This window comes from Tursiops truncatus, chromosome 5 (assembly GCF_011762595.2).
Source record: "Tursiops truncatus isolate mTurTru1 chromosome 5, mTurTru1.mat.Y, whole genome shotgun sequence".
NCBI classification, from domain to species: Eukaryota; Metazoa; Chordata; class Mammalia; order Artiodactyla; family Delphinidae; genus Tursiops; species Tursiops truncatus.
This window is the reverse complement of record NC_047038.1, coordinates 29,960,449-29,982,539: the sequence shown is the minus strand read 5'-3', so window position 1 is coordinate 29,982,539 and position 22,091 is coordinate 29,960,449. Positions and strand designations below refer to the sequence as shown.

The following is a 22,091-nucleotide window of genomic DNA, read 5'->3' as shown; positions in this document are numbered from 1 at the left end:
CAGAGTCAGCTTCAACTTCACAGTCCATCTCCAGAGACATCACTCTTTTATTAAAAAAAATTTTTTTAAACATTTAATTTAATTTTATTTTTTTGCCATGCCACGCAGCTTATGGGATCTCAGTTCCCTGACCAGGAGTTGAACCCGGGCCACAGCAATGAAAGCCTGGAATCCTAACCAGTAGGCCACCAGAGAATTCCTTAAATTTCTTTTAAATTGAGCAACTGAAGTATCATTTGCATACAGTGGATTTTAAGTGTACAATTTGGTAAATGATGATAAATGTATACCTGCACAAAATGCATACCCTCATCAAGATACAGCAGCGGTCCCCAGTCTTTTTGGCAGCAGAGACCAGTTTCATGGAAGACAATTTTCCCATGGATGTGGGGTGGGGGTGGGGGATGGTTCAGGAGGTAATGAGAGCAATGGAGAGCGATGGGGAGTGGCCGATGAAGCTTTGCTCGCTTGCCCACTGCTCACCTCCTGCTGTGCAGCCCAGTTCCTAACAGGCCGCAGACTGGTATCAGTCCGTGGCCTGGAGGTTGGGGACTCTTTTTTTTTTTTTTTTTTTAAAGAAGATGTTGGGGGTAGGAGTTTATTAATTAATTCATTTATTTTTGCTGTGTTGGGTCTTCGTTTCTGTGCGAGGGCTTCCTCTAGTTGTGGCAAGCGGGGGCCAATCTTCATCACGGTGCCCGGTCCTCTCACTCTCGCAGCCTCTCTTGCTGTGGAGCACAGGCTCCAGACGCGCAGGCTCAATAGTTGTGGCTCACGGGCCTAGCTGCTCTGAGACATGTGGGATCCTCCCAGACCAGGGCTCGAGCCCGTGTCTCCTGCATTAGCAGGCAGATTCTCAACCACTGCGCCACCAGGGAAGACCGGGGACTCTTGATATGCAGAATATTTTCATCACCCCAGAAACTTCCTCTGTGCCCCTTCTCAGTCAATTTCCTCCCACCCCAGGAAACTACTATTTTTACTTCTATTACCATAGGTTAATTTTGCCTGCCCTAGAATTTCATGTAAATGGAATCAGTTAAGAGCCACTCTTGTGCCTGGCTTCTTTCACTCAGCATTATGTTTTTGAGATTCATCCATGTTGTTGCATGTATCGGTAGTTACTTATTGCTGAGTCATATTCAATTGTATGATTGTACCAATTGTTCATCTTTTCTCCTGTTGTTGAACACATGAGCTGTTTCCAGTTTTTAGCTATTATGAATTAAGCTGCTATTAACATTTTTGTGCATAGCTTTTTGTAGCATATGTTCTCATTTCTCTTGGATAAATTCCTAGGATTGAAGTTGTTAGGTCATAGGATGGCTATATATGTAACGTTTTAAGAAACTGCCAGGGACTTGCCTGGTGACGCAGTCGTTAAGAATCCACCTGCCAATGCAGGGGACATGGGTTTCATTCCTGGTCCGGGAAGATCTCACATGCTGCAGAGCAGCTATGCCTGTGTGCCACAACTACTGATCCTGTGCTCTAGGGCCCGTGAGCCACAATTACTGAGCCTGCATGCCACAGCTACTGAAGCCTGTGCGCCTAGAGCCCATGCTCCGCAACAAGAGAAACCACTGCAATGAGAAGCCCGCGCACCAAAACGAAGAGTAGCCCCAGCTCGCCGCAACTAGAGAAAGCCCACGCTCAGCAACAAAGACCCAACGAAGCCAAAAATAAATAAATAAATAAAATAAACAACAGACATTTATTAAAAAAAAAAAGAGACTACCAGTATTCCAAAGAGGTTATACTGTTTTACACTCCCACTAACACAGTCTGCTTGCCCCATATCCTTACCAACGCTTGATGTCAGTCTTTCTCATTCAGTCATTCTTGGGAGTAGATACGTCAGGGAGTGGAATCACATTATCATTTTAATTTGTATTTCCCTGATAAGTAATGGTATTGACAGTTTATATTTGCTTATTGTCCATTGGTATATTTCTTTATAATTTTTTAATGTTGTTTTTTTATTATTGAATATGAGTCTTTTATCAGTTGTATGCATTATGAATATTTTCTCAAGTCTGAGACTTGTCTATTCATTTTCTTCATGGTGTCTTTGGTAAGAAAGTTTAAATTCCTTTTTTTTTAATAGATCTTTTTTGGAGTATAATTGCTTCACAATACTGTATTCGTTTCTGTTGTACACCAAAGTGAATCAGCCATATACATACATACGTCCTTGTGTCCCCTCCCTCCTGAGCCTGCCTCCCATCCTCCCTATCCCACCCTTCTAGGTCATCGCAAAACACTGAGCTGATCTCCCTGTGCTATGCTGCTGCTTCCCACTAGCTATCTATTTTACATTTGGTAGTGTATATATGTCGATGCTACTCTCACTTCGCCCCAGCTTCCCCCTCCCACCCTGTGTCCTCAAGTCCATTCTCTATGTCTACATCTTTATTCCTGCCCTGCAAGTAGGTTCATCAGTGGCATTTTTTTTTTTTAGATTCCATATATATGTGTTAGTATACAGTATTTTTTTTTCCTCTTTCTGACTTACTTCACTCTGTATGACAGACTCTAGGTCCATCCACCTCACTACAAATAACTCAATTTCGTTTCTTTTTATGGCTGAGTAATATTCCATTGTATATATGTGCCACATCTTCGTTATCCATTCATCGGTCAATGGACACTTAGGTTGCTTCCATGTCCTGGCTATTGTAAATAGAGCAGCAATGAACATTATGGTACATGACTTTTTTTTGAATTATGGTTTTCTCAGGGTATATGCCCAGTAGTGGGATTGCTGGATTGAATGGTAGTTCTATTTTTAGTTTTTTAAGGACCCTCCATACTGTTCTGCATAGTGGCTGTATCAATTTACATTCCCACCAACAGTTCAAGAGGGTTGCCTTTTCTCCATACCCTCTCCAGCATTTATTGTTTGTAGATTTTCTGCCCATTTTTTAACTGGATTGTTTGTTTTTTTGATATTGAGCTCCATGAGCTGTTTGTATATTTTGGAGATTAATCCTTTGTCTCTTGTTTCATTTGCAAATATTTTCTCCCATTCTGAGCGTTGTCTTTTTTGTCTTGTTTATGGTTTCCTTTGCTGTTAAGTCCCATTTGTTTATTTTTGTTTTTATTTCCGTTACTCTAGGAGGTGGGTCAAAAAAGATCTTGCTGTGTGGTTTATGTCAAAGAGTGTTTTTCCTATGTTTTTCTCTAAGAGTTTGATAGTGTCTTGTCTTACATTTAAGTCTTTAATCTATTTGGAGTTTATTTTTGTGTATGGTGTTAGGGAGTGTTCTAATTTCAATCTTTTACATGTGGCTGTCCAGTTTTCTCTGCATCAGTTATTGAAGAGACTGTCTTTACTCCATTGTATGTTCTTGCCTCCTTTGTCATAAATTAGGTGCCCATTTGTGTGTGGGTTTATCTCTGGGCTTTCTATCCTGTTCCATTGATCTATCTTTCTGTTTTTGTGCCAGTATCATACTGTCTTGATTACTGTAGCTTTGTGGCATTGTTTGAAGTCAGGGAACCTTATTCCTCCAACTCCGTTTTTCTTTCTTAAGATTGCTTTGGCTATTCGGGGTCTTTTGTGTTTCCATACGAATTGTAAAAATTTTTTGCTCTAATTCTGTGAAGAATGCCATTGGTAGTTTGATAGGAATTGCATTGAATCTGTAGATTGCTTTGGGTAGTATAGTCATTTTCACATTATTGATTCTTCCAATCCAAGAACATGGTATATCTCTCCATCTGTTTATGTCATCTTTGATTTATTTCATCAGTTTTTTATAGTTTTCTGAGTACAAGTCTTTCACCTCCTTAGGCAGGTTTATTCCTAGGTATCTTATTCTTTTCGTTGCAGTGGTAAATGTGAGTGTTTCCTTAATTTCTCTTTCTGATTTTTCATTGTTGATGTATAGGAATGCCAGAGATTTCTGTGCATTAATTTTGTATCCTGCAACCTTACCAAATTCACTGATTAGTTCTAGTAGTTTTCTGGTGGCATCTTTAGGATTTTCTATGTATAGCATCATGTCATCTGCAAACAGTGATAGTTTTACTTCTTTTCCAATTTGTATTCCTTTTATTTCTTTTTCTTCTCTGATTGCCTTGACTAGGACTTCAAAAACTAGGTTGAATAAGAGTGGCAAAAGTGGACATCCTTGTCTTATTCCTGATCTTAGTGGAAATGCTTTCAGTTTTTCACCATTGAGAATGATGTTTGCTGTGGGTTTGTCATATATGGTCTTTATTCTGTTGCCGAAGGTTCCCTCTATGCCCATTTTCTGGAGAGTTTTTATCATAAATTGGTGTTAAATTTGGCAAAAGCCTTTTCTGCATATATTGAGATGATCATAATGGTTTTTATTCCTTAATTTGTTAATGTGCTGTATCACATTGATTGATTTGCATATATTGAAGAATTCTTGCAACCCTGGGATAAATCCCTCTTGATCATGCTGTATGATCCTTGTAATGTGCTGTTGGATTCCGTTGCTAGTATTTTGTTCAGGATTTTTGCATCTATGTTCATCGGTGATATTGGTCTATAATTTTCTTTTTTTGTGATATCTTTTTCTGGTTTTGGTATCAGGGTGATGGTGACTTCGTAGAATTAATTTGGGAGTGTTTCTCCCTCTGCAATTTTTTGGAAGAGTTTGAGAAGGATCAGTGTTAGCTCTTCTCTAAATGTTTGATAGAATTCACCTGTGAAGCCATCTGGTCCTGGACTTCTGTTTGTTGGAAGATTTTTAATTACAGTTTCAATTTCATTACTTGTGATAGGTCTGTTTATATTTTCTAATTTTTCCTGGCTCAGTCTTGGAAACTTGTACCTTTCCAAGAATTTGTCCATTTCTTTGTGGTTGTCCATTTTATTGGCATAGAGTTGTTTGTAGTAGTCTCTTACAATTCTTTGTATTTCTGCAGTGTCAGTTGTGATTTCTCCTTTTTCATTTCTAATTGTATTGATTTGTGTCCTCTCCCTTTTTTTCTTGTTGAGTTTGGCTTAGGGTTTATCAATTTTGTCTATCTTCTCAAAGAACCAGCTTTTAGTTTTATTGATCTTTGCTATTGTTTTCTTTGTTTCTATTTCATTTATTTCTGCTCTGATCTTTATGATTTCTGTCCTTCTAACTTTGGGTTTTCTTTGTTCTTCTTTCTGTAGTTGTTTTAAGTGTAGGGTTAGATTGTTTATTTGAGATTTTTCTTGTTTCTTTTTTTTTTCAACTAATTTATTTAATTTATTTATATGTGGCTGCATTGGGTCTTCGTTGCTGTGCACGGGCTTTCTCTAGTTATGGCGAGCGGCGGCTACTCTTTCTTGCGGTGCATGGGCTTCTCATTGCGGTAGCTTCTCTTGTTGTGGAGCATGGGCTCTAGGTGCACGGGCTTCAGTAGTTGTGGCACATGGGGTTCAGTAGTTGTGGTTCATGGACTCTAGAGAGCAGGCTCAGTAGTTGTGGCACGCAGGCTTAGTTGCTTTGTGGCATGTGGGATCTTCCTGGACCAGGGGTCGAACCTGTGTCCCCTGCATTGGCAGGCAGATTCTTAACCACTGCACCACCAGGGAAGCCCTTTTCTTGTTTCTTGAGGTGAGATTGAATTGCTATAAACTTCCCTCTTACAAATGCTTTTGCTGCATTTTGGGTCGTCGTGTTTTCGTTGTCATTTGTTTCTATGGATTTTTAAATTTCTTCTTTTATTTCTTCAGTGATCTCTTGGCTATTTAGTAGTACACTGTTATCCTCCATGTATTTGTGTTTTTTACAGTTTTTTTTCCCTGTAATTGATTTCCAATCTCGTAGCCATGTGGTCAGAAAAGGTGCTTGGTTTGATTTCAATTTTCTTAAATTTTCCAAGGCTTGATTTGTGACCCGAGATGTGATCTATTCTGGAGAATGTTCTGTGTGCACTTGAGAAGAAAGTGTATTGTGCCACTTTTGGGTGGAATGTTCTATAAATATCAAGTAAGTCTATCTGGTCTATTGTGTCATTTAAAGCTTGTGTTTCCTTATTTATTTTCTGTTTGGATTATCTGTCCATTGGTGTAAGTGGGGTGTTAAAGTCCCCTACTATTATTGTGTTACTGTTGATTCTCCTTTCATGGTTGTAAACATTTGCCTTATGTATTGAGGTGCTCCTATGTTGGGTGCATAAACATTTATAATTGTTATATCTTCTTCTTGGATTGATCCTTTGATCATTATGTAGTATCCCTCCTTATCTCTTGTAACAGTCTTTATTTTAAAGTCTATTTTATCTGATACGAGTATTGCTACTCCAGCTTTCTTTTGATTTCCATTTGCATGGAATATCTTTTTCCATCCCCTCACTTTCAGTCTGTATGTATCCCTAGGTCTGAAGTGGGTCTCTTGTAGACAGCATATATATGGGTCTTGTTTTTGTATCCATTCAGCCTGTCTGTGTCTTTTGGGGGGGGGCATTTAATCCATTTACATTCAAGGTTTTTATTGATATATATGTTCCTATTACCATTTTCTTAATTGTTTTGGGTTTGTTTTTGTGGGTCTTTCTCTTCTGTTGTGTTTCCCGCCTAGAGAAGTTTCTTTAGCATTTGTTGTAAAGCTGGTTTGGTGGTGCTGAATTCTCTTAGCTTTTGCTTGTCTGAAAAGTTTTTGATTTCTCCATCGAATCTGAATGAGATCCTTGTTGGATAGAGTAATCTTGGTTGTAGGTTTTTCCTTTTCATCACTTTAAGTATATCCTGCCACTCCCTTCTGTCCTGCAGAGTTTCTGCTGAAAAATCAGCTGATAACCTTATATAGATTCCTTTGTGTGTTATTTTTTGTTTTTCTGTTGCTGCTTTTAATATTTTTTCTTTGAATTTAATTTTTGTTAGTTTGATTAATATGTCTCTTGGTGTGTTTTTCCTAGGGTTTATTCTGTATGGGACTCTCTGTGCTTCCTGGACTTGGGTGACTATTTCCTTTCCCATGTTAGGGAAGTTTTCCACTATAATCTATTCAAATATTTTTTCAGACCCTTTCTTTTTCTCTTCTTCTTCTGGGACCCCTATAATTCGAATGTTGGTACATTTAGTGTTGTCCCAGAGGTCTCTGAGATTGTCTTTAATTCTTTCATTCTTTTTTCTTTATTCTGCTCCAGGGCAGTTATGTCTTTCATTCTTTTTTCTTTATTCTGCTCCTGGGCAGTTATTTCCACCATTTTGTCTTCCAGCTCACGTATTCATTCTTCTGCCTCAGCTATTCTGTTATTGATTCAACCTAGTGTATTTTTCATTTCAGTTATTGTGTTGTTCATCTCTGTTTGTTTATTCTTTAGTTCTTCTAGAACTTTGTTAAACATTTCTTGTATTTTCTCAATCCATGCCTCCATTCTATTTCTGAGATTCTGGATCATCTTTACTATCATTACTCTGAATTCTTTTTCAGGTATATTGTCTATTTCCTCTTCATTTATTTGGTCTTGTAGGTTTTTACCTTGCTCCTTCACCTGTGTCATATTTTTTTGCCATCTCATTTTTTTGTTTGTTTATGAGTGTGTTTGTGTTCCTGTCTTACTAGTTGTTTGGCCTGAGGCTTCCAACACTGGAGTTTGTAGGCTGTTGGGTAGAGCTGGGTCTTGGTGCTGAGATGAAGACCTCTATGAGACCTCACTTCAGTGAATATTCCCTCAGATCTGAGGTTCTCTGTTGGTCCAGTGATTCAGACTCCTCCCACCACAGGAGATTTGGCCCAACCCCCAGCGGTGCACTTGGGGGTTCCTCCCGTTTCCTTGGACATCAGGGTCCCCCACCAGCGGCTGGCAGGTGCCCTAGTTGTGGGGAGATACTAACTCAATGTCTTCCCACACCGCCATCTTGACTCTGCCCTTCAGAAAGTTTAAAATTTTGATGACATCCGATTTATCAGTTTTTCCTTTTATAGTTAGTGATTTCTGTGTCCCATCTAAGAAATATTTACTTACCTACAGGTCACAGAGATATTCTTTCTTTATAGTTTTAACTTTTATATTCAGTTTTTACCTTTATATTCTTAGCTTTTATACTTATGACTGTAAGCTCAAAATAGTTTTCGAGTATAGTGTGAGGTAGAAGTTGAGGTTTATTTGTTCCCAAGCAGATGTCCAGTAGTTCTAGCACCATTTGTTGAAAAGACTTTACTTTCCCTTTTGAATTGTTAAGCATAACTGCCTCCACAAAACTGACTGAGGCATGGATTTTGCCTTCAAGAACTTATAGTCTGCAGAATAACTTTTGTACTAGAATTTATCGCTGACTTTTCATAAAGAATAGCACATCCAACTACTGTGATGCATGAAAAACTTTACCCTTTTAGAAAAGGGACAAAGCAAAGTTCTTTTGCCCCATCCAAGAATAGTTATATAAAATAAATTACTTAATGCAAATTGCTGATTGTGGTTGGTGCTTTGCCTTGAAGGAATGCAGTACAAGTAATAGTTTAACTTCAGAGAGTTCTTGTACTTTGTCCCCAGAAGAAAAAACACTTGAATGTGTTCAGCCCTCATATTACTATTATTATTCAGGCTTTAAAAGTTGTACCCTTGACCTTAGATATTTCATAACTTGAATAAATATTTTATTTTTGAGGGATTTAAAAATATTTACTCCTGGTTTACATAACTTTTAGATATAACCAATTGGATTTGTTTTTTAAAGAATTTTGTTTCACCATTAACACATTTTTATAATAGTTTCAAAGCATAAATGAAAATGTTAACTTTATAGCTCTTGATCTTCCCCTTTATAGACATTTATGCTCCAGACATCACTACTTTAACACTTGTTATTTGTAGATGACAGCACTTACAGCTGCCACCCATGCTCTAGATGTTTTTAGGTGACAAAGAGATGAGTTATGGTGGAAGAAGTATTAGACTAGGAGGCTCAAACACATGGGACTTAGGACTCTCAGCTACTTACAAAGTCAAGGCAGTACTTTCTTTGTGCCTTAATGTCTGGTATGAAATTGGAAGAATGATATGAGCTTCCCAAGGTCAGTATAAAACATATACACAGTTGTTGAGAATGAGAGCTTTAAGATCAGGATATCAAGATTCATATCCTGACTGCATCCAGTTGTGTGACCTTGGGCAGATTCCTTTACTTCCCTGAGCATTTTCTCATCTTTAAAATGAGGATGATACTAATATTATCCACCTCATGCTATTGTGAGGATTGAGATAGACAAACGCTTTAGCATGGTCTCTCTCTTTTCCATGGTCTCTCACGTTTCTCTTGTGAACAGAGGTAGACACTGCGACTGCCTTTTGTTCTGAACTGCCTTTTCAAGATCTACCACTTTGGAAAGCAGAGATAGATATGCTTACTACCCAATATAATAAAGATAATGTCTCCCTCCAGAGCAAAGGGTAGATATGCTTACTACCCAATATAATAAAGATAATGTCTCCTTCCAGATCTGTGATTAAGAAATTATTCTTCATCTTTGACTAGGAGTCTTGTATCTTCTACCAGTATCCATAAAACAGTGGCAAACTGGGATGAGTTGGTCACCCTAAAGTAGGGTAAAGTGTCGACCCTTTACAATTCTTGATAAGTGCAGTATTTGCCACATAGGAAGCAACCAATAACTGTCATCTTGTGTTGTTATTATTTTATTTTATTTTTTTAAATTTTATTGAAGTATAGTTGATTTACAATGTTGTGTCTAATTTCTGCTGTACAGCAAAGTGATTCAGTTATACATATATATATTCTTTTTCATATGGTTTATCACAGGATATTAAATATAATTCCCTGTGCTATACAATAGGACCTTCTTATTTATCCATCCTATATGTAATTGTTTACATCTGCTAATCCCAAACTCCCAGTCGTTCCCCCGCACCTCCCCTACCCCTTGGCAACCACAAATCTGTTCTCTATATCTGTAAGTCTGTTTTTGTTATTATTTTAAATTTTTTTTTTTTTTTTTTTATTTTTTTTTTTTTTTTTTTTTTGGTACGCGGGCCTCTCACTATTGTGGCCTCTCCCGTTGCGGAGCACAGGCTCTGGACGCGCAGGCTCAGCGGCCACAGCTCACGGGCCCAGCCGCTCCGCGGCATGTGGGATCTTCCCGGACCGGGGCACGAACCCGTGTCCCCTGCATCGGCAGGCGGACTCTCAACCACTGCGCCACCAGGGAAGCCCTGTTATTATTTTATAAAGAAAAAATCTGACGTACCAACTCAAAGTGTTTTGAAAGTATGAAGCGTTCTACACATGTTATTTATTTTTGTTTTAAGCAATTAAAAATTTTTTTTAATTAATTTATTTTTTGGCTGTGTTGGGTCTTCATTGCTGTGTGCGGGCTTTCTCTAGTTGTGGCAAGCGGGGGCTACTCTTTGTTGTGTGTGGGCTTCTTATTGCGGTGGCTTCTCTTGTTGCAGAACATGGGCCCTAGAGTACGCGGACTTCAGTAGTTGCGGCACATGGGCTCAGTAGTTGTGGCACACAGGCTTAGTTGCTCTGCGGCATGTGGAATCTTCCCAGACCAGGGCTCAAACCCGTATCCCCTGCATTGGCAGGCAGAGTCTTAACCACTGCACCATGAGGAAAGCCCCTACACATATTAATTATTATATGACAGAGTGAATTTGATGTTTGTTGGCAGGTTGAGTAGAATTTAAGTCAGTATTAGAGAACTGCTCATAGATTCACAGAACTAAGTGTAAGAGGAGGAAGGTCAAAGTAATTCACCCATGAAAGAAAAGAAGTTTCTAATATGGAAGATAATAAAAACAGCAAACTTTACCAATACTGGCAGAGAAATATGAACCACTCACATAGTGCTGTTATAATAAAAATAGGCATAAACAGAAATCTAGAATTTATGAATGGACAGTTAAATCTTCCACCAGGGTTAGATTTTTTTAAACTTGCTGTTCTGTCTTTTCTCCTTACAAATCAATATATAATTCACTGCACAACGAGAAATCTTTTTGAGATGAATCTTTTCCAGCCTTGGGCTTTTTATGTAAGGCTGGTATGGGACATCACCCTTAAGATCCTTAGGGAGATTCTTGTCTGACTGAATGCTCTGAAGCACCATCTTAGATTCTTCTGAGATCTTAGCAACTAATTGTATAGAACCACCCACATGGATTTGACTTTTATTCTGAAGCCCTTTCTTAATCTGAGAATTTTGGAGAGGCTGGGTGTAAGAAACAGTTTTATAATTGAGCTTAGCAAGTTTTAGTTCTTTACATTTAACAGTTCTTCCTTTAGCTGTTGTCTCTCCTTTACATTTTACTATGAGCAGCAAGAAGACACCAAGCAGCAGTTTCAACACTGTGTAGAAATATCCTTAGTCAGAACATTCATTTCATTGAGTACGTTTTCTACTTCCCACGTTAACCGCAGGTGATAGTGTTGCTAAACCTTCTGCTACTCCATAACAATGGTGCCTTTTCCTCTAGTTTCCAATAACATTTTTCTCACTTTTCTTTAAGCTTTCACTGATAGCCTCTTTGAAGGACACAACACTTCGGCTAACAGTTCTGAAAGCTGAGGCAGATCCTGAAGGCATTTGCAACTGGAGGCTGTCAGCTAACTGTATTCCCTGCTGCTGATCCTCTCTTGAAAGGGGATTTGAGCAGTGCACCTCCGTGGCCACCACATGTAACACTCATGCCAAGCCATGTTCTACCAGTTTTTCCAATCTTGTCTCCCTAACATTGCCTGCATCTCACTCTATACTTTTGCTACAACAACTTGTACTACCTCAGTATGCCATAAAATCACACAAAATCATGACATATTGCAGGCTGAGTTAGGTGCCTCACAGCACCCTATAATAATACTTATAATAATATAAATACTTTCGGGCTTCCCTGGTGGTGCAATGGTTGAGAGTCCGCCTGCTGATGCAGGGGACATGGGTTCGTGCCCCGGTCCGGGAGGATCCCACATGCCGCGGAGCGGCTGGGCCCGTGAGCCATGGCCGCTGAGCCTGCGCGTCCGGAACCTGTGCTCCGCAATGGGAGAGGCCACAACAGTGAGAGGCCCGAGTACCGCAAAAAAAAAAAAAATATATATATATATATATATATATATATATATATATATATACACACACACACTTTCATGGCACCCTAGAAATCTATCACTGTATTTATGTCATTCTTTGGTACTTGGATTCAAATCTCGACTCTGACATTGCTTAGCTAAATGACTTCGGTCAAGTTATTTGGTTTCTCTGTGTCTCGGCTTCTTCATTTTTACAATGGGGAAATAATATTCTTTTCATAGAATTGTTGGGATTAAATCAGTTAATACAGGTTAAGTGCTTAGAACAGAGCCTAGTACAGAGTAAATGTTCCATAACTGTTAGCTATAATCATTAATGATCTGAACTGACAAGATATATTGATTTAGGTGGCTGGAGTGCAGAGCAAAACTGACAGAGAGGTGACTCTGATCCTTCAAAGCACTTATGTTTTTAGGGCCACAGTGTAGAAATGCCATCCCACGAGGCTGTGATGTAAACAGAAGTCATCAGGAAAACCTTTCTCAACCTTTTCCTCCCTTCTGGTCTAGGCCTGCAGGACAACCCATGGTTCTGTGACTGTCACATTTCCAAAATAATGGCATTGTCAAAAGTTGCTGACCCTGTGGTAGTACTTCTCGACCCACTGATGGTTTGTAGTGAACCAGAACGCCTCACAGGGATTTCGTTTCAGCGGGCTGAGCTGGAGCAGTGTCTGAAGCCATCAGTGATGACCTCGGCCACCCAGATCACATCTGCTCTGGGCAGTAATGTTCTGCTGCGGTGTGATACCACTGGCTACCCTACCCCGCAGCTCACCTGGACCAGACCAGACAGCTCGCCAGTTAATTATACAGGTATCTTCTTAATTCAGGCCTTTGAAACAAGGAGTTTACAAATGACTGAACTTAATCTTATGTTTTTGTATGATTTGAGATTGGCTGGTTATTTCTAATAAAATATGCTAAGATTGTTGAATGGAAGAAATTTGAAAAGTATACTTTATTGATTAATATTTTCCTCAGTTTGTCTGATTAACTATGTAGATGAAATTAGACAATCTGATTTCTTTCTTAGATGGAAAACAACATGACTCAGTGGATGGATGGTTGCAGATAAGGCCTTTGTCTTTATCTTTCCTCCATCATCTTGGATACTGCTCACTTTAAAATGTATAACAATTACAATTTCCTTAAGGGAATTTCAAACAAGTTTCTTATTTTCGAATGATTATTCAAATAATAAATTACATAGGAACTTTATTATGAGGCAAAAAGTGTAATTTTTAAAAATATTGATTACACAGGTTTTTAGATCCTGCTATGACCAAATCAATGCTTTGGCCTTAGTTTCAATAGTGATATTCTGATGAGTAACGGGATATATTTTTTAAATTCTTCCAAATTAAATTTAAATTGAGGCTGAAATAATGAAACCTGATAGAATTAAAAACAAAAGTCAAGGCCTAAGCCCACAGTTTAAGGCAGTGAGTTAAATTTGGAGCTACTGAAATACCACTCTGTGCATATTATTATTCTTCAGAAAGCTTCAGAAATCAAGACAGAAAGGAAATATGTTCAGATTTTAGTGTTTAGGAAATTAAAATTCCAATTTTGCAAACACTATGTATTATTCCATAAATAAAAACCTCATTGTTTACTTGTTTATCTAAATTAAATATACTGTGAAAGATAAGAATAGAAATTATGACTCCTCCATGCCAGAAAATGGTCCACTATGCCTTCTGACTATGTGGATAGTTAACACTTTATTACAATGAAAAAGTATTTTGAGAAATATTTAAGTAAGGTCTTGTGATAAACATTTTACAGAATCACAGTGGGTTAAAATTGGAAGGGATATTTGAAATCACTTTGTCTTATCCCCTTATTTTAAAAATGTGTAAACAGAGGCCTAAAGACACTAATTGGCTTGTCTAGAATCACATACTACTTAGTAAACAAAAGTTTACTAAGGCCAAAGTTTCTTAATTCTCAGCCCCATGTCTTTTTAAAATACGATTCCCCCCCCCCAAAAAAAATACTATTTCCCATAGAAACTTCATGGCACCCAGAATGTCCTACACTTCCATATAAACCATTTACAGAACCATCATCTGCAATCAGAGACTTGCAGCGTGCCATTTCCCTCTTGGTTTATGTGAGAGGTATGCGTGTAGAACCAGAAATTGTTGCCTTTTGAGTTGGCATGTTGTGTGAATCTTTTCTTCCTTTTATCTCACAGATTATGCATTTTTCTTTCTTCCAGTAATTCAGGAATCTCCAGGGGAGGGAGTCAGATGGTCCATAATAAGCTTGACAGGCATTTCTTACATGGATGCTGGGGATTACAAATGTAAGGCCAAAAATTTGGCTGGGATGTCAGAAGCTGTGGTTACTGTGACAGTGGTTGGTGTTGTCATGACCACCGTATCATCAGAAACTTCTGAAAGAAGAACTGGGGATCACCCTGAGCAAGAGGTCCAGCTGGGATCTAGAACATCTGCAACTCTACCTGGTTCATCATCGTCTCCCTGGCCTTATTCCTCCTCTTCTTCCTTCCCAGCTTCTTCCACTTTTCTTCCTACTTCTACTTCATCGCCTCCCTCCACTGCTTCCTTCTCCTTATCTCCTTTCTTCTCCTCCGTTGTTTCTTCAGCCACAACTCCAAGCACTAGAATATCTACAAGCACTACCATGGCCAGCCGTCAGTCACTCCACCCAGATGGGAAAAGAAATGTCAAGGTGGAGATGGGTAGCGGTAAGCTTCCCCCAGCTAGTGCAAGTAAAAGAGAAGAGTTGGCATTGTTGGATCAAGCCCTGCCGATGGAAACGAATGCCACAATAGAAAATCTCCAGGTAGTCAGCGAAACTGAAGAAAGCGTGATCTTGATGTGGAACACCATTAACACCACGCAGAATTTGGAAGTGACTGTGTTGTATTCCAAGTATGGTGAGAAGGACCTGCTACTGCTTAATGCAGACTCCAGCAAGAACCAAGTCACCATAAGTGGCTTGTTGCCTGGTTGGCAATATATAGCATGTGTCTGTCCAAAAGGAATGCCTCCCCAGAAAGACCAATGTATCACCTTTTCTACTGACAGAGTTGAAGAAGAAGGTGATTCTCAAGGGTCTTTCCTTATGGTGGTGAGTGGTGCTGCCTGTGTTGTTGTCTTGCCATTGATTTTTTTCCTGTTGTACAAAGTTTGCAAACTTCAGTGTAAGTCAGACTCCCTCTGGGAAGATGATTTGGCGAAAGAGACTTATATCCAATTTGAAACGCTGTCCCCCAGGTCTCAAAGTGTAGGGGAACTTTGGACGCGAAGGCCCAGAGACGATTCAGAAAAATTGCTGCTTTGCTCTAAGTCAAGTGTGGAATCTCATGACTTTTAAAAGCGAGGGTTCTAGAGCAGAGTATTATTGCTAAGGTTTACAGCTCAGGCAAATGTGAGCTCCACAAAATTTCTTTCACAAAATTAAGGATCTAAGGGTATATAGTTGCCCCTCTGTTTGGATGACTTTTGGACACTTTCATATCCTTCATGAAAATCACAAATGGAGTGCTTTTAAGTGTGCTTTAAAAAAGTCACGAGACTTCTGAACTGAAAAGACAAATAATTTTGATTTTTGTTGTGGAGAAAATGTCCACAGAAATAATTTTCAAGGTAGGCTAAGTAAGTTAATAATATATTTTAGGATAATGTTTTAGTTCTTAAAAATAAATTCATGTGAAAGTAGTCATAAAAAGTAAACTCTGAATTTTAAAAAGATAGTTTTTTGGGCAGTAAAGAAAGTGTAGTATAATGAGCTAAGCCTTGATGTTCACTCTTGTTCATAGTGCTTTATGGCATTTGCTGTGCACATTTGCTGCCATTGCCTTGTAGGTGAGAGTGGAATAGTACAGAAGTTTGCATTCACTAAGGTTAAATGCAACCCCAAGGACAGGGAGAGCTCTAGCTCTTGGTACCATTATGCATTGCAACACAGTATAGTGGTATTTATATTGCAAGGAAGAAAACATTTTTCCTTAGAAATATAGGTACTAGCAAAAATAAGTTTAAAAAGAGGATCATGGAATAGTAAGGCCATTTTGAAGATAGTAACTGTTGCATTCTAATACACCTGCTAACAGACTGTATGGGGTCTTTTTAAAAAATGTGCTCATTTTAGAACAATCTCTTTAATATTTTGTTATGTACTCTTCTTTTCCCCTTCCCTCTTTTCTTCTCTCCCTCCCTCCCCTTCTTTTTTTTCCTTCTGCTTTGTCAGAAGATATTCAGGTAGCCAAAGGACCACAGCTAAAGTGTTTGTCTTTTGCCATGTTATATTTTGATTACCTGGATAGAGGGAAGAACTTTGAAAGTCTTTTAGATCCCAAAAGGATGTTTTAGGATTTTGAAAGAGCAAATTCAGTGGATTTATTTAGTCAAACTCTACGTTAAAAACATCAGGAAAATTGAATTGGAGTGGGTCACGTGATTAGATAGGAAAGGGGCTTCATAAATAAAATTTAGCTTTTTAAAAGAAGTTTTTTTTCACCATATTTACTAAAGATTATATTCCCTTTACATTGAAGATTTTGGAGTGTAGAACAGATTTATACAGGTGTGTCAGGAGTCCTGAAATATGCTGAGAAGCAAGTTCTATATTTTATATAAGAAACAAATTGGCTTTAATTTGTTTGTACCACATTGTGGAAATTATAACACAAGCAGCTGGAGAATGAAAAACTGCTCATTCCAAATGGATTTTAATTAAAAGAAAAAGAGAATTCTAGTTTAGCCATAATCTGCATATTAGAAGAAGACAAGCATGGAGAGATGGCCTGCTCAGAACTCCCAAACTTCCCCTTTTTGTCTCCTTTCCTTTCCTTTCCAGCCTCTTTGTCCTTGGTGCTTTTATCACTATGTGCATTGTCTAATGATCTAACAAGTTTTTAATTCAGTATTCATTGTTAGGATTTTTTGTTTGAAAAATACTTTTTTTTTTAATTTTTTTTTTTTTTTTTTTTGTGGTACGCGGGCCTCTCACTGTTGTGGCCTCTCCCGTTGCGGAGCACAGGCTCCGGACGCGCAGGCTCAGCGGCCATGCCTCACGGGCCCAGCCGCTCCGCGGCACGTGGGACCCTCCTGGACCGGGGCACGAACCCGTGTCCCCTGCATCGGCAGGCGGACGCTCAACCACTGCGCTACCAGGGAAGCCCGAAAAATACCTTTTAATGACAGTTTTGTGTTTAACTTCAACTTATGTTAGCTAATTTATTTTAAATTTAATGATTACAAAAATGTGCATTTCTTTACTCTAAAGACAGCATGGAATTTCATTGCCATATTTAAAAGGCTCATATAAACAGACTGCCAAAATACTACCACATTAGAAATAGTGTGGGAGAATGTTACAGACTACTGAGCCAAGACATCCAAATTGTACGAAGGCAGGTTATTTGTCAAGAAAGGAGACCTGGACCATCCTAATGAGATAAATTACTGACTGCTCTCATAATTAAAGTCAAGTGAAGCCTGGACTTAATTTTGCCTAGTGAGGAAAAGGTAATTGGTGGTGTGAAGGGGATAGGAACAGCAGGAGAAAGCACCTTTGTCATCCTCAACTTGGACTTGGCACACGAGGTGAGTTGCAAGTAATTTGTTACTCATAGTAAGATAAATTAAATTATAAATCATCTACTTTCTAAAAATACATACGTTTGAACGTAGTCAAGGTTATCCTGATGATATCATTGCTCTTATGTTCTTACAGTATGCTTCCTTGAGTGGGAGAGAAAGGTTGACGTTATAGCAAGTGGCATGGAATTCCACATAAGCAACAGCCTGTTTATCAGTGTCACCATATGCATTGTGAAGAGCACTCATAAATGATAGATAGCAATATACGTGGTAATTAAATATGATTACAATATTTTACTTTCAGACAAAATATATTTGAGGTTGTAAAACTCAGGATACATGGTGAGGGTGTGTCACATGTGAGGCTATCATCAGTGATGTGCTATGACATAAACGATGTTGAGAACTCCAAGCAAATAGTTTATAATGGCCAGAAAAGCAAACCCTAAATAGAGTCAGACAGGTGCCTTGGGAAACTTTTGCAAAAAGTTCAAAGAAAAAAAATTTTGACCCAGGGACTTGAGTCTCAAAAAGGGATTATGGCTAACCAAGAGAGATTTAAACACACACACACACACACACACACACACACACACACACACAAACTGCTGAATAATTATGAAATAATTCTAATAAAATGGAAGAAAGCTTAGGAAAGTTGAATGGCTATTTAATAATCTCAAATTTCAAATGATATATATAAAAGGTACAAAGAAGGAGGGGTGGCCAAGGATGAGCATAGAAATTAGCAAATTTATTATAAAAGTGTCATAAATTAAGTCCCCAAATAAATCAAGGCCAAAAAAAATGATAAAGTTGACCAGAAGGAACTATAAGGCTTGTTTTTTTTTAGTCAAAAATAACAAGGAAATAATAAGTCTACTGCTTAGAGATGATAGCAGAAGGTATATCAGAGAAGTAGCAGAATCATTTAACTCCTATTTTTCCTTCTCTCTTTCCCATCCCTTTCTTTCCCTCTTTCCTTCCCTTTTCTAGATGGGTTTTTAAGCTGAATATGGAGAACAAATTATGAGAAGTGGGAATTTCAGCCCAAGATAGATAAGGGATTAGTGAACTAACTCCAAGGTATTTAAAATGAGGCCAGATATATTAGGTACCAGGGTGGTAACAGAATTTTCAGCCATAATCTCAGAGCGACTGTTTTTGAAAAGTATTTGAAAAGTCATGACAAATAGGAGAAATACTGCAAGACCACAGATGGGTAAGTTTCATCTTTATTTTTAAAGAGGGGACTAGGGTGGATTCTGGAAATTATAGACAACTTGATTCATGTTTACAGATTTGACAGTAGGTTGTTAAAAGGCTTGTTTTTGAGCATGCAGAAATGAATGTTATGGTCATTAGGATCCAACAAATGTCAGCCTAGGAAAAGGTTTGATAAACTAAAATGGTTTATTTTTAGGTTACTAAGTTGATAGATAAAGGACTGCTTGAAAATCGAATAGCAGCTAGTTACTGGTGTTTGTTTTGACTTGTTGGAGTAATATAAGTTGCCTCCTCTCAATAATGTCTAGAAATGGCTTTATATATTATGAAAAATTCTCTAGTAGAATGCCCTTACCCTATTCAATTCAGTATTTTTATAAGTGACTGGATGAACATAGGCTTCTTGACTCTGCAGAGGACATGAAAGTAAACAGGGTATCTTATTTTGGTGCTTCTCAAACTTTTCCTTGGAATATTCCTAATTGAAGGGGAAAGTAAAACTGTATGTCTGAAACAAAACAGAACAAAACAAATAAAAAAAAACTGTATGTCTGGAGAGACCAGGGCAATTGTCCTAAGTGTCTGGCAGAAGAGAGATATTTCTATGAATTATTCTGTCTTAATTAAAAAGCATGTGAATTTGCATTCTATGGCATAATTTTTTTTAAATATAAAATAACTCTCGGGCTTCCCTGGTGGCGCAGTGGTTGAGAGTCCGCCTGCCGATGCAGGGGACACAGGTTCGTGCCCCGGTCTGGGAAGATCCCACATGCCGCGGAGAGCCTGGGCCCATGAGCCATGGCCGCTGCGCCTGCGCGTCCGGAGCCTGTGCTCCGCAATGGGAGAGGCCACAACAGTGAGAGGCCCGCGTACCACAAAAACAAAACAAAACAAAACAAAACTCTCCCTCTCTCATTTCTTTAGGGGAAATTGACATTTCTGTGCCTTTGAACATCTTGGTACAGAGTACCCCAGAGATACTCTCCTTATCTTCACCCAAGTCAATTATAAAAACCAGATAGAATAGGGTAAAGGACATATTTGAGGATATTTGAATTTGCATATAAGAAATGAATTATATTAAAAAAAATAGGGTAAAGGACAGAGACCTGTGGCTTTCTATTAGAGACTATTTCATGCAGTATGAAACCATCAGTGAACATATTTATATGATAGGTGAAGGAACCAAATCTTGAAAATTATCTTAATAAGATGGCATATTAAAGCTAACAGGGATAAATGAAAATTTTGTGTTTGGATTAGAATAAATATGGGCGTTTAAGTAAAAAAAAATCTGTGACTTTAGTTGATTACAATCATTCTATGAACCAATAGAGTTATGTACAGTAATTGCTAAAAATGCTAGTGTTAAGTTACTTCAATATAAGTAATAGATCAAGGAAGGTAAGAGTTCTGCTGTATTCTACATTAACAGACCATTTCTACAGGATCAGGTTTAATTTCGGATGCCAAATTTAAATACTTATGGACCTTGATAACAACTATGGACTATCCGTAGGAAGGTACCTAAGATCACCAAGCATCTGGAAATTTTATCATGCAAGAAAGGGTTAAGGACTGGAGCGGGCTGTGGGGAGACCAGGCTAGCTTAGTGCAGCACAAGGCACTAACTCTTTCCCTGGAGGACTATGCTTAGGAGCGGCTGCTTAGGTTGTTAAAATGGAGGCTACTGGGTTCTACAGGTAGAAATTCAAATTCAGCAGCCTGGGGCCTTGGAAACCGCAATTTGACACTCAACCCAGGGGAATGATGCAGGTGATGTAATGACTTTGAGATACACTGTTCTATGCAATGGATACAGAAGCAATACTGCAATTACAAAGAAGGAGAATGGCTCCACGTTAAAAACAAACAACTTCTTTTTTTGCCAACAACCAGAGTTAGCAAACAGTGGAGTAAGACATGTTATTATAATATCACTCAGGATGTTCATGGATATTCCAGAAGTCAGGAATGATGCAAAGACACAGTGAAGGACATTGTGGACTAAAAGTTCAATCATTTGGACTATAGCAGAAAGAAATGAAAATTAATAAAATTGTATCTTTTGGTTTCAGTGGAAAGAGAATGCTAACATTTGTATTAAGTAGCCTCTTTTTGTTTAATTATAATAAAATTGATTTTGTATGTAAACATATGAGTCTTGATTTGTTTAAATAGTGGAAAAATTAGGCTATAAACTATTGGATAAGTTTGTGTTGTCCTCTTTTTATACAATTAATTTCAACTAAGTGGTTGAATGAGGGAGTCATTATAATTTTTCTTCTCCTTGCTATAGGGTATAACACTGATGACTCATTCCTTAACTATTCAGGGAAGAAAAACCCCAATGTTTTTTATGTATTATTTTGATATAATTTATATACACAGTTAAGTCCTTACAGAAAAGTAGCAATTTTCCTATCATTGCCATTATTTTAATACACCATTTATTAAGTGTGCTAGTTGTTTTTATCTTAAGGAATTTCCCAAGTGTTTAACATTGTGACAGTAGTAAGGAGTTAAATTCTTGAAGTATTGTAGTTACATAGGTTTCCATTGATGCTGAATTCCTTATCATATTCTCTGCGGTTCCTAGGAGCAAAGAAAGAAGGGTAAGAGTACAGAAGAATTTTGAGAGAAAACATCTCAAAAAAGCAAGATAGCAAGTCTGGAGGATAATGGTGGCCACCTGTATCCTATTATCTTCATGCCTTCGTCCCTTCCCAAAGAACCTATTAGTTTAACAAAAAAATTTAAAAAACCACACATGACCACATTTTTAGCATTCGTAGGAGATAGAGAATACCATGAACCTCACATTGCTTGTAAGAGAAATAAACATCAAATTCCAACAGATGTCTTGCCATTGCTGCAAGCCTGGGGGTATGGAGAGTAAGAGAAGGAAGGCTTAAGAAAGAAAGAGGAGAGCTGAGAATACATGTGAAGCCGAGACAAAAATCACACCCAGAAAATAAAAGACAAACTAGTGCAAATATACTGACCTGAGGTCTGGGACTTGGTAGTTCATAGCATGAGCTACAGGGAAGGGCCTTGAAAGTGAGTGGGACCAGAATTGGAAGCTTTGGAAAAGCATTGCTTCTAGGGGAGAAGGAGTCAGAAAAGTGTGGTACCCTTCAAAGATACGGCAATAAGAGAAAGGAAAGAAGCAAGAAGGGGGAAATTAAGGCAAATGCACTGATGTTCATCATTTAATACATTTAATTGTAGGACAAAGACTGAGACAAGAGTGGGTATATGGGTGGAAGGATAGT

The 22,091-nt window shown here is 38.2% G+C and overlaps 1 protein-coding gene across 6 annotated transcripts in view; it reads left to right on the top strand.

Annotated features, from left to right (window-relative positions):
* LRIT3 (leucine rich repeat, Ig-like and transmembrane domains 3) overlaps positions 1-20,970 on the top strand; it is a 30,446-nt gene extending 9,476 nt beyond the window's left edge. Inside the window, exons 3-5 of one of the 6 annotated variants that reach the window (XR_012331906.1) lie at positions 12,518-12,823; positions 14,235-17,592; positions 18,586-20,970. Coding sequence is in view for 1 of the 6 variants with exons in the window: in XM_019927803.3 (XP_019783362.1) it covers positions 12,518-12,823; positions 14,235-15,358 (1,430 nt within the window). In the remaining 5 variants the exon portion in view is untranslated. Of the gene's footprint in view, positions 1-12,517; positions 12,824-14,234 lie in introns of all 6 variants that reach the window. The other 5 variants (XR_012331904.1, XR_012331905.1, XR_012331908.1 and 2 more) reach the window with 5 other exon arrangements.
* Positions 20,971-22,091: the final 1,121 nt, after the last annotated feature.